Source organism: Zingiber officinale, chromosome 4B (genome assembly GCF_018446385.1).
Source record: "Zingiber officinale cultivar Zhangliang chromosome 4B, Zo_v1.1, whole genome shotgun sequence".
Classification (NCBI taxonomy): domain Eukaryota; kingdom Viridiplantae; phylum Streptophyta; class Magnoliopsida; order Zingiberales; family Zingiberaceae; genus Zingiber; species Zingiber officinale.
In genome coordinates this window covers 16,318,293-16,330,474 of record NC_055993.1, presented here as the reverse complement: position 1 = coordinate 16,330,474, position 12,182 = coordinate 16,318,293, and the positions used below count along the sequence as shown (strand labels likewise).

The following is a 12,182-nucleotide window of genomic DNA, read 5'->3' as shown; positions in this document are numbered from 1 at the left end:
ATACGATCAGCTCTAAGTCTATCTTTTTATAATAATCATGGATGACACATCCAATATACAATACCACGGTGCATGTTGTTTGCAGATGATATTGTTTTAGTAGATGAGGCAGATAGAGTAAATACTAAACTCGAATAACGGGAAATGCTAGAAGTGAAAGGTTTTAAACTTGGTAGAATAAAGTAGAATATATGGAATTTAAATTTAGTAATATTAGACGTAATGAGACAATTATTAAGATAAAAGATAGCGAGTTGGGTGTAGCTAAGAGTTTTAAGTATTTATGATCATTTTTGCAAAAGGATGGAGAGGTTGAAAGAGATGTTTTACATAGAACATAAGCGAGATGGTTGAAATGGAAGAGAAAGTCAGGTGTTTTTTTGTGATCGTAAAGTATCTCTAAGACTTAAAGAAAAATTTTACAAAACAACGGTTAGACCTACTATATTATTTGGAGCTAAATGTTGAGTTATGACGCGAACACGTAAGTAGAAAATGAGAGTTACAGATATGAGGATGTTAAGGTGGATGTGCGGATATACAAAAATGGACAGGATAAAAAATGAAAATATTAAAGATAAAATCGAGGTAGCACCTATTGAGAGAAACTCCGAAGACACGTTTAAGATGGTGCGAACATTTAATTAGACGATTAATAAATATTCCAGTTAAGCGATGTGAAACTATGGCACATGTTCATATCAAAAGAGGAAGAAGAAAACAAAAAAAAAGACTTAATTAGCAATGATAAAATATGATAAAATTTATTTAAATATAAATAATGATATAGTAGGGGATACATATAGTCGACCCCACCTAGTGGGATAAGGTTGGGTTGTAATTGTTGCGTTGTTAGATAATAAGATAAATAGTTCAACTATGGTTATCTCTATCTACAATTAACAAAATTATTTTTCTATGTCATTATTAACTTTGAGATTGTACTCTTATTTATATCACTTTGTATTCTTTTATAATATATTCAATTTAATTGCTAGTATATTAGGTTTAATTTAATTTCCTAACGAGGATCAGGCTCACTTTTAATTTGTTAGGGTTATCATTTAATTTCTTAACGGAGGATCAGGCTTACTTTTAATTGGTTAGGGTTATCTTTCTTATTGTTAGAATCATATAAAATAAAATTCGTACTGAATTGAATCATTACAATTCTTTTCACTTCCAATTCATATGTATCGTATCATTAATGTGAATTATCATATTAATGTGAATTAATGTGAATATTATATGTATCATATAATATGGATAGTGAATCCTATTTTAACAACTGTAGGTATATTTGCAAATTGGTACTCCACAACTAGCTAAAAAGTGAAAATAATCGTTGTATGAAGGGAATGGTATGGCCCAACAAAATATCAAAAAAAAAAAAAAAAAAATGCTTGGACAACAAATATGTAATTCACTAGTCATTAAGCCACATATAGTGCAAGTCTTCTTAGATTAATATTCTAATTGTAAAAATATTTTACAAATTAACATGTACAATTGATTTTAAAATTTTGGAAATTAAATTTTCACAAAATTTATATAATATTAGTTTTTAAATTTTGAAAAACACAAATAAAAAGTAATTTCCAAATTAATTTCCTTGAAAAATACATTTACTATGAACTTAGTAAATTTAAAATTAAAATTTATTATCTGTAAAAAAATTGTTTCTAATTTCAAATCTCAAGTTACTTTAAAAACAGGAATAACACATCATTTTAAATTGTATTGGAAACTTAAGATCTAGAATTGCTTAATAGTGTACATTTTCTTTTGGAAATTTTAATGGTTGAAATTCTTTTTTGTTTTGAATTGATTCAGAAATGATGTAAAACTAGGAATTCAAAAATGCAGCGAAATTTGAGATGTTACTTGAAATGTTGAAGGTGGAGGTATCCATGGGTTATTTAAAATATATTTTAAATTTGAAATGATTATTAGCCAGGGGGGAGTAGTATCGATGTTGGATGGATGAGTTTTATATTTGTAGAAGTGGAGCAACTGAGAGAAAGTGGCAAGATAATGGCAAAGCTTTACAGATTCAAGCTACCAAGTATACTTTAGCTAAAGAGGTTCTTTATAAGAGGTCACATTAGTTATAAAGCCTAAGGCAAATTAGTGTTTGTTGGTGTTCAGAGAACTGCATGATGAAATATGTGGCGACAACATTGGCACAGGTAGAGGTGAATCCAAATTAAAGACTGCAGAGTCAATTGACCCAATTTTGGTGAGGACATATTAAGAAGCTACAACAGCATGCATTTTTTGAACTATTATATCTACATATTATGACACCATATATTGATATATTCTTTTAACTACTGTTATTCTAATATAAACATACATGTCTATATATATTTATGAATTTTTTTAGCTTATTATTGCACCCACTAATAGTAAATCTTGGCTCCAGCAGACCAGCACTAGCTGCAAGGAATTTGACAATGAAAGTCATAAGGACATGCTATGGCAGCTGAATTTATGAAGTGCATTAGACTGTCTTACCAATCTATTTGTGGATGTTGATATTTTTAGTCATTTCCACAAGGTAAAGATCAAAAGAAATTCTTATTCATGAGATTTAATCACTTCTCTAAATTGTTGAATGCAGAGCCAGTTAAGAATATCACAAAGAAGCAGATGGAGGACTTCTTGTGGAAAGACCAGATAACTTGAATTGGGCTACCTAAAAATTTTGATGACAGACAATGGGATTCGGTTCAGTAGTTCTAGATTTAAAAAATACTATTTAGATTTTAGACTATGGTATTGATTTAAGATTTACCTCTGTTATAACCTAAAATTAAAATTTATAATTTGTAATTTGAATTTTAGAGCCTAAATGCCTAAAATAATCAGGAGGAAAGGATGGTATAACATAATTCCTTGTTAGTAGTGCTATCAAATGGGATAACCCGTGGTAGGGTGGGGTGAGTCGACCTACCAAAAACCCATCATATGGCGGGACGGGACGGTCAGGCATCCCGGCGGATTGTGGGCCCGCTAAAAAATTTAAAAAACATATAGAAAAGGCCAAAAATTTTAAGGTTGGATCGTAGATTAGGCGGGTCAAGCTCAAGAGTCCATTGAGTTTTTTACTTTAGTTTTAAATTTTAGAAGATTTTTTTTCCCAACCGCGGGTCAACCCAAGCCCACCGCAGGCCAATCCACGTGGGTCGCAGACCTAGGCAAATCAGCCCGCCTTGACCTGCCTTAAAATGGGTTGGTAAAATTTCAATCCAACTCGCTTAAATTGTTTAGCAAGCGGGTGAACCCGATGAGCCCAACCCAAATTGAAAGCTCTACTTGTTAGACATAACAAAATAATAACTATACATTTTCTTTATTAAAAACTTCATTAAAGATAGATAGCACATCTTAACCTTTTGTTGGATATAGCAAAATGAGAATCTGATATTTTCTCTGTTTTAACCTGATGGAATAAGAACTACTAGAAAAAACGAAGAAACGGGGAAGATAATGTTCTTAAAAGAAAATTGAAATAAAGTAGTAAACAAAATATGATAATTTGCTGTGCAAGTAGGAGTCAAGGATTATAGGAAGAGGATATCTTCTAACAAAGAAGAAGATATAAGATAGATGCATAACAGATGTTATGTTGTAGATGGCAGGAGCTAAGATCTTTATTAAGAAGAAGCTGATAGGTTGGCAGAGAAGGAGACGACCACCACAATATAGCCAAAGCGAAGGAATAGGCTTCTTCAAATTTGGCCATATCTAGTTTTGGAATGTTAGAAAATGAGTAGAGTTAAGAGGTTGGCCAAGAAAGAGAATGAGTAAGTTGTTTATTTAAGGATTTCTCGCATTAGAGAAATGGTGCCACGGAGAGGAAGTGATTAATGCAGCTAGTTTCTGTCAATGTGAGTATGCATGGAGAGTACACCTATATAGGTATAGGAGACGACCAGTAAACTATAGGAATTAAAGGAAGGGGACTGTATGATAGCAAAGAGTTACAACTTGGTCTCTCAATGAAGGATTCACACAATGGCTAGCACGACCAGAAGATGCACAAGATGGTTATGCAGACACATATTGTGGAAAAGAGCTGTAGCTTGTGTTTATATCCTCCTAGTGCTGGCATCACTGCAGGAGACACAACTACTCTTCTTTGCAAGCAAGCAAAGTCAGATCTAGTTCTTGTAGGGAGTATTGGAGAAGATGTTGGCAATGGCCAGTTCATGGGCATTGGCAACAACCGGATAGCGGGCAACAGCTGAGGTGTGCAATAAAATTGTTGAAGAGAAGAGATTCAACGAAGAGAGAAGAATAGATAATGAGGATGGGTTGTGAGCAATGGCAAGGGCCTCCTTTTAGGAGAACAATTCTGGAATCCTAAGCCTAGAAAAAGTATTTATACCATGTAGAATTTGGAAAAGATAAAAATATATTATATCTAATGAAACCACCATTTGATAAATACATAGACTTATGATAATGTTTAGGGACTAAACACACTGTACCTTATAAACTCAATACCTACAACACAAGTGTAACAAAAAAGTTTTGATATAATATGATAAAAAACTGTAACAAAAAATCACCTTATGTATTTAAAAAAAAAAAAGATTCAAACTATCAAAGCAATTTGAAGTTGAGTAGGAAAAGAATCAAGCTTATTGGTATTTGTTAGTTAAGTATTTAATTTGAGATCATCTGAGTACAAGGTAATAAAACACATTGCCATGATGCTAAATCTTACTCAAAATAATTGTCATATAAAAATAATTAATATATGTTGCAACGTAGTAGGTTTAAATCGTTACGTCGCTTTTTCCCTGGTGGTTCATTTTAGATTTTGGAGTGTGCTCCAAAACTCCTTTCATGTACCAGAAAGTAATCTATCTATATCTCAGAGAGAACATCGCAAATGAATGTTAAACCATCGACCCAAAGAAACATAGGTCTTCTGATTCAACATGGAACCAAAACCGGGTAGTAAGATTCATTCTCTGAATTGTTAAGAGGTCGGTCTTTGAGAAGATCGCATTAACAAGACTAGCCCTAAGGCATATCACTGGGGCAACAGCCTAGGACCCCCCGATTTTTAGGGACCCCTAAATTTGAGATGCATATATTATATATAATTAGATTGTTTTAATAAAAAACCAAAAAAATATATTTTATTGGATTATTTTAATAAAGGTCCAAAAATATATATACTATTGAATTGGTTTAATAAAGGCCAAAAAAAGAAAATATTTTCCATTAAAATTTAAGAAAAAAATATAAAAAGAAAAGAAAAAAAAAAAGAAAGTAAACGATCCTTTTTTCCCTTTCCAAGACTTTATTCCTTGTACAACTCTTTCTTCATTAATTTGTTTACATAAGTCAGAACGCTAATGTCCTTCCTTCTTCTCTTTTGAATCTCTTCTAATTAAATCAGAAAAGTCTATTCTCCAATTGAAATTTTAGTTTCACTAATATCATCATTCATCAATATATAAACTTACAACATAAGATACCTACTTATCTATATTTTTTCTTATTGTCAATATTCAATATTAATTTTTAATATTGTATTTGAGTCCAATATTTTATGATTTTTCTTGCAGACTTGAAAGAGTTTAAATAAATCATCCCAATTTTAATTATCATAGAATAAATTATATCGATTGCTTCAAGCACGAACTAGGATTTATTGCTCTTTCACTATTATTTCACTGCTTGTGATTGTTTCATTGCTAGCTTTGTTGCTAGTTTTGTGTGTTTTATTTTTACATTTGAAATTTGTAGCACAAACATGTTCCCAAAGAAATATCAATCTGGGAGTCAGAAAAAAAAGTGAAACAAATTATTAAAACTCACAAAGGTGTTCTTCATAAGTTTTTTAAAGCTAACTCTTCGATTGAAGACTCAGTTGATGAATTACTAGAAAAAAGTCAAGAAGAACTAAATGATCATGTCACAAATGAGCAACAATCAAGTAATCAAGAAGAACTAAATGATTATGCAATCAATGAGCGAGAAGAATTGAGAGAAAATGATGATCATAATCATGCAACGAATGAGCAAGAATAATTGAGAGAAAATGATGATAATGATTTGAATATAAATGGCTTGACAATTTTATGCATCGAAAATGAAGTGTTAGAAACATTTGATTTTAAAGACCTCATTGTTGATTTTGCTTATCAAAATGCTAGAAAATCTAGATTTTTTTCAATGATTATTTCATAGTTGTTTTTTTATTTGTAGGTATAGCACCTTTTAGAGAAACTTCGGAAACATATTTTTATATGGTGTTACAATTTTAAAAAAAATTGAGAAATATATTTTATATAAAGTTTATCCTATTTTAAATGAAATATATTGATTTTTAAGTTTTATGAGGTTCCTTTTCTCTTTTCGCAAGGGCTCCAAAAGTCAGGCCGGCCCTGCGCATAGAAGAAAGTAAATGGAGGGAGAAATAGTATAAGACGAGAGGCAGAAGAATCACCTCGCCAGCCATCTGGCGAAGACGTTCGGCCCTCCATTGAGGATCCCACCACCTCTGCTCCCCCCGACCGCCGCCGCCTCTCCCGCCCCCTCTTCCACCTCTTCCACTGCCACCTCGTCCTCCTCCGCCCCTGCGGCCGCCCTGGTAGTTGGGACGGTAGGACATAGGGCGAACAACGACTCCCAAAGGGAGACGGTGAGATAGATTTCTGGCGGACGCCAACAAGCAGTGGTGCCGACCACCGAGAGCACAGGCCGCGGACATCACAGGAAGAGGCAATAGACCTGAATGAAATTTATAGAGCGAGGTTTTATGCCGGTTTGGTTCGTGGGTTTGGGCTTCAGCCCATACTAAATAAACCGCTTCAGGGATCCGCATCATACACACTTTATTGGATCTAAAATTATTTTAAAACATTTTAATTTGTATTTATATTTCTTATTTATTATTTTATTTATCTTAATATTAAATGAATGGTATTTGGTTTCTATTTTATAAACTCTTTCTTAATACCTTGCATTATAGAATTAAAATAAAAAAAATAAAGTAAACTATAAGAGGTAAAAAAAATTTAGAAGAAATTAGTTATTAGATTGAGTGAGCTAAACTCTTACTTAATAATTTAGACTTCACTTGATTAATTTTAAAGGCAAATGATTTTTCTTCCATTTTCAATATATTCCTTTAAGTATTTTATCATTATATCACATAAGTTTAAATTGAATTTGATATATACTATTGGCAAATCATGATAGAGCTACAAAGTAGAAAAGGGATAAATCAAGAGTAAGTTTATACAAATTAAGAGTAGGAATATAGATGTTGATGAGGAATAGAGATGCTGATGAAGTAGGAAAAGTTCTAGACAAGTGTTTGGATACTAGTGTCTAAATCATTCCTCTTAAAACAAAAATTTGTGAATTTTCTTGGAGGACTTCCACAGATGATACAACATGTAGGATACTATTAATTTTAGTTTTTTTCCCATGCAAAGAACTGTTATATTAGGATAAAATACTCTTGTGATTTAGTTATCTGTATTTTATCATATGACTAACAATACTTACCGTTTGGGATGAACGATATCATCTTTTTGTTCCAATTAAATGTGTAACAATCCACTAATTTATTCTTTGCAAGTGATAATAGGATATATCTCTACAAACAAAAACAAAAAAGGGAAAGACACTTTAACCCACACCAATAGAATTTTTCCATTCTTATAGTAAGTTTGATCCTAATCAGGATTGCTCTCAATAAACAACAATCCTCACCTCTTTCTAAAGGATGGAAACTAAAAGCTAATCTTTGTCTAAGCTCATGGTTTTGCATTGGGCACTTAATCTTAATAACAAAGAGTATTAAATCATTCCATAATGCTCTTTAAATAGTATATTTTAAATATTATATGGAATGATTGAATACTAAATTGTGACATGACATTGGGACCACAAGGACAATAATAATTTTATCGTTACGTCAAGATTCCTCTTTCTACTTTCTCGACAACAATAACAATAATCAAGTCACCACTAGCAAGGAGCCAAAGTTGAGAAAGACCCCATGGGCTAATATCGTCAAGTTCAAGTACCCCTTCCTGCCTCACTCACCTTGGCCATACTTCCAACAACTAGTTGGCGCGAGCTTCATCATGTTGTCACTAATGTCTCTTAGCTTCCTTTGTCTTCGTGTTTACCATAGGTAAGCTCAAGGGAAGGAAAGTGTTCGTGCACAAAGGACCTCATATACTTAATTCTCACAAAGAGATATATTCATTCAACACACTTTATTAAATCTAAATGTGTGAGAGAGGTGGGCTCTAAGAGGGTGAGGAAATTATAAAAAAACTATTGAATCGATGTAGAAGCTAAGTTGGCGAAGCACAAAGATTCAATTTGAAGTTAGTTGTTGCGAAACACAAAAGGGTTTTAGTGTTGCATAATTAAACCTTCCCATTTATTAATTTCTCAGAAGAATATAGGTTGTTCCTATGCTTTTGTTGGCCCCTTATTGTCAGATTTAAGGTTATGCTATTAAATTATTGATTAATTAACCTAACTTTTTATGATTTTTTAAAAAACTACTATATATAATTCTTTTAAAAATAACCATAACATATTTATTTTGGCATCAAATCTATCACAACATAACTAATCCACGTCATAATACACTTGAATTGTTTGCCTGTATGCAAATATATTATTTTTACAGTTTCTTAATTATAATATTTTATGGAGATGGGAGTGATGATTGGAGAGAAACTCACATTTGATCCCTTAACTTTTGTTAAACAAGTTACAAAGAGCTTAAACTTGCCAACTACACTGGAGTGTTTCATCAGCTCTATATGTTACATAAAACATGAAACTAACAGCTAATTCTGGGACCTTTGACCTTCTACAGACAATGATGAAGCAGCAGTTTCCCTGTCATACCTGAAACCAACTGCTATATCAGAAACATTGGTCTACCAAATTGTGTTTCTCCAGTGAGACAATGATGAAGCAGCCAATAATTGCGTAAACCCAACCTGCAAACTTCAAATTGTTAGACAACAAGAATATAAAACTAGGAATATATTTGATCTTTTTTTCCACCAAGAGAATAGGAACTACAGTGTTGTCAAAATCTTTCCAACATAAAGTTGGTGCAAGTGAGAAGAAACAAAATATTTAGTACAGGTTCCAAATCGCATCAACAAGTTGCAAATCAGATCTAGAAGATTTAATTAGAATGCAGAAAAAGTAAATAGGGAAGGTGAGGTGTCCAAACAAAGACAACTTTTTGTTGACAACATCTGTGACACTCAAACTACACAACAGGAGTATCGAAACTAAGTTCATTGCTGTTTCTACCTAATGATAACAAGAGCATTCCCTGTCCAACTTGCAATTTAACACAGACATGACTAAATTGAAACTAGACAATGGTTTCAACCTAAGTTTATTCACTCTTTACCCAATGACAATAGGAGAGCATTCCCCAATCAGCTTCCAAAATAATCATTTAACACAGACATGACTAAACTGCGAGCATGGACAAGGGCTAAGCTGGATAGAATTACTTAGTAACTCAGTAGATTCTCAGACTAATGCCTGGTTGCCTGCCAGATAAATTTTCTGATCATGACACCTAACACAGATCCAACACCGTTTGGAGTTTGGTATGATGATGGTAAAATTTTCAACTTTAGAAAAATCAAAGAAGCAAAGAGAGACACGAGTTTGCCCGCACAAATTTGCTAAAGTCACATGTGGGAAACAAACTGTAAAAACAGCCAAATTTCACAGGCCAAACATACTAACAAATATTAGGCCAAAACAACCTGTACTGACACATCACGAATTGGTTGTAACTTTATACAGCTTGAATCACTAGGGAAAGAAATGACATGATAGAGAGCAGGAAGGGAAAAAATATGTGCTCCTAAGGAAAACAAGTAAAGAACAGGAAGGAACATGACAGAGTTGCATCGGTAGGTAACAAAAACATACATAAGATATATTTGATACGGAAGGATGGTTTGCAATGAAGAAAAAGTGCACCGAAGCCCCCGGGGCAATGGTGTAGTCGCAGGGTGCCTTCACAGTTTCCTTCCCACGTATCTAATGATCGAGTCCCTGTTTCAGTGAATTAATGGATGAATTTCACTTAATGAGCAGTTGAACACTGGACCATGGGTCATCTGCTACAAGCCCTTCCCGATTTACTGTGGTGGCCTATGAAAAATTTTCATAAGACCGAGTTGATCACCCCTTGGATTAATCAGTGTAAGCTGAATATCTAGTGTCAACTAAAAAAACAAAAATAAAAATAAAAGTGCATTGAATACACACCATGTCAAAAACAACAACTTTGCTTGCAAGCATGAATGACAAAAAAAAACGTCCCCTCGGGACGGGGCGGTGGTTGAAGCATGAGGTGTTGCCACATTAGGTCATAGGGTCGAAACTCGATGCGTCCGAGCATGTCTTCCCCAATGCCTTGGCCACTGCACTAATGGCTAATAATCACTCGTGATTGATCTCCTCCGTGTTGGCCTAGTGATGGATTGACGATGGCAAGGACGTTGAGGCGAGCGAATCGCCTTTTTTGCCACATGAATGACCAAAAAAACAAATTTTATGTAGCCGGGACCAAAATGAAACGAGGCAGAAAGCCCCTTCACCATCATGGCCTAGTAATAAAACCAAAGTAGGAGTCAAATTGGTTACAGTCTGCAAACAGTACGACACAATACTATTATCCAATAAATAACAAATGGCAATGAAGAAGTGAATCAACCCTAAGGATTCATACGGTACCATAGGAAACCAACCATGGGCACCAATACCCCGGTAAAAAAAGGTACAAAATCAATGGAGGGGGAAAAAAGTAAGTACTAAATTATCTTGGAGTTAGAAGAAAAACAATGATCATCTAGGATGACTTTAGCAATTGTGAAAAGGTGTTGTGTAAGAATAATAACTTTTTGTTCCAACAAAGCACGACCACTTGGCAGAGAGGATAACTTTCTTGTGATAAGTGCAGAACAAGGAATCACCTCAAAGATCAGTGAGAACAAAATCTTCACAAAAAGAACAAAAGAAATTAAAGGAAAGAAAAAGTTCTGGAGAAAAGCACGGTAGAAGAATCGCCAATTTTATAAAAACTATAAAATGAACAGAATAAGTAGAAATGTTAGTTTACATTACTTGTATATAATGGTGTTAGCTTCCTCTACATGAAATATATTTCTTTTACTTGAATCTTTCCGGTCAGCACGTAGAATAAGTATTAATGCAACATGATCAGCGAAATGACAACGTAAAAGCCAAACTGCACAATAGGAGAAAAAGAAGAGAAAAATCAAGTAAAAAAGAAGCCCTAATTTACCGAGTTAACCCACCTATCTTTCGCTTCGGCCTCAATAATATTCTCCCCAAAGGACGCCTCTGCATCCGGCCACGCCTCCGAGGCCGAGCACCTCCTCGTCCCCACGGATCCAGAATTTTCTTTCAGACAGGGGGCCAATGGTGGGCTTGTCAGCACCCTTGCAGGCCAGGACCGGCGGGAGGGGCTTCTCGAGGCGGCGGCTCCGAAGCTCGAGGTAATCGCAGGAGTCCTCGGCCGGCGCAGCGGCGAGAGCCCTTGTGGTACGGACGCCGAGGGTGGACTGGTAAGTAACCTCGATGGAGGCAACTTCGCCGGTGCCCTTGGCCTTCCTCGTATACTTCGCCATGATTAACCCAGTTGGTAAGTGACAGGTTGATTGTCGGATAATATCGTGTCGTATAATATTGTGGGGTCGAATTATGGAGTTGGGGGAACATAAATCCCAGCATTTCGTGTAAAAATCACCCCACTTGCACTTACCTACTAAGCCATTTACCTTTTTCATATTAATCCGGGGGCGTATTCGTTTTTTACCAGCTTCCTCCTATTCCAAACGCATACGAGGAGGAGATGAGAGAGGGAGATAACTGGGAGGCGGAGAGAATGGAGATCAAGTTAAGCATCCACATTAGTTTCTCTATTATTATATCTAAAATTTAAAGTAAATGTCCCACTTTATTAAATTTAGATAATCATTTTTCACTATACACTATATCAAATACCTTAAAATTTTCATGATCCTTATTTTTTTTATTATTTTATTCTCTTTCTTCTATTTTTTATTATTATATTTATTGAATAAGTGAAAGGAGAGAGATTGAGTTGAAGGAGAGAG

At 34.3% G+C, this 12,182-nt stretch overlaps 1 protein-coding gene and 1 long non-coding RNA gene across 2 annotated transcripts in view; both read right to left on the bottom strand.

Annotated features, from left to right (window-relative positions):
* The window catches only part of LOC121974792 (DExH-box ATP-dependent RNA helicase DExH1-like), a 34,697-nt gene extending 27,951 nt beyond the window's left edge, over positions 1-6,746 (bottom strand). Inside the window, exon 1 of the mRNA XM_042526021.1 lies at positions 6,473-6,746. Coding sequence (XP_042381955.1) covers positions 6,473-6,736 — 264 coding nt within the window. The 5' untranslated portion in view covers positions 6,737-6,746. The remainder of the gene's footprint in view (positions 1-6,472) is intronic.
* A 1,976-nt stretch (positions 6,747-8,722) lies between these two features.
* On the bottom strand, positions 8,723-11,732 carry LOC121974791. Its single transcript, XR_006110090.1, has 2 exons — positions 11,361-11,732; positions 8,723-9,002 (listed from the first exon to the last, which is right to left on the bottom strand). It is a non-coding gene; the product is annotated as an uncharacterized LOC121974791 (long non-coding RNA).
* Between the last annotated feature and the right edge of the window lie 450 nt (positions 11,733-12,182).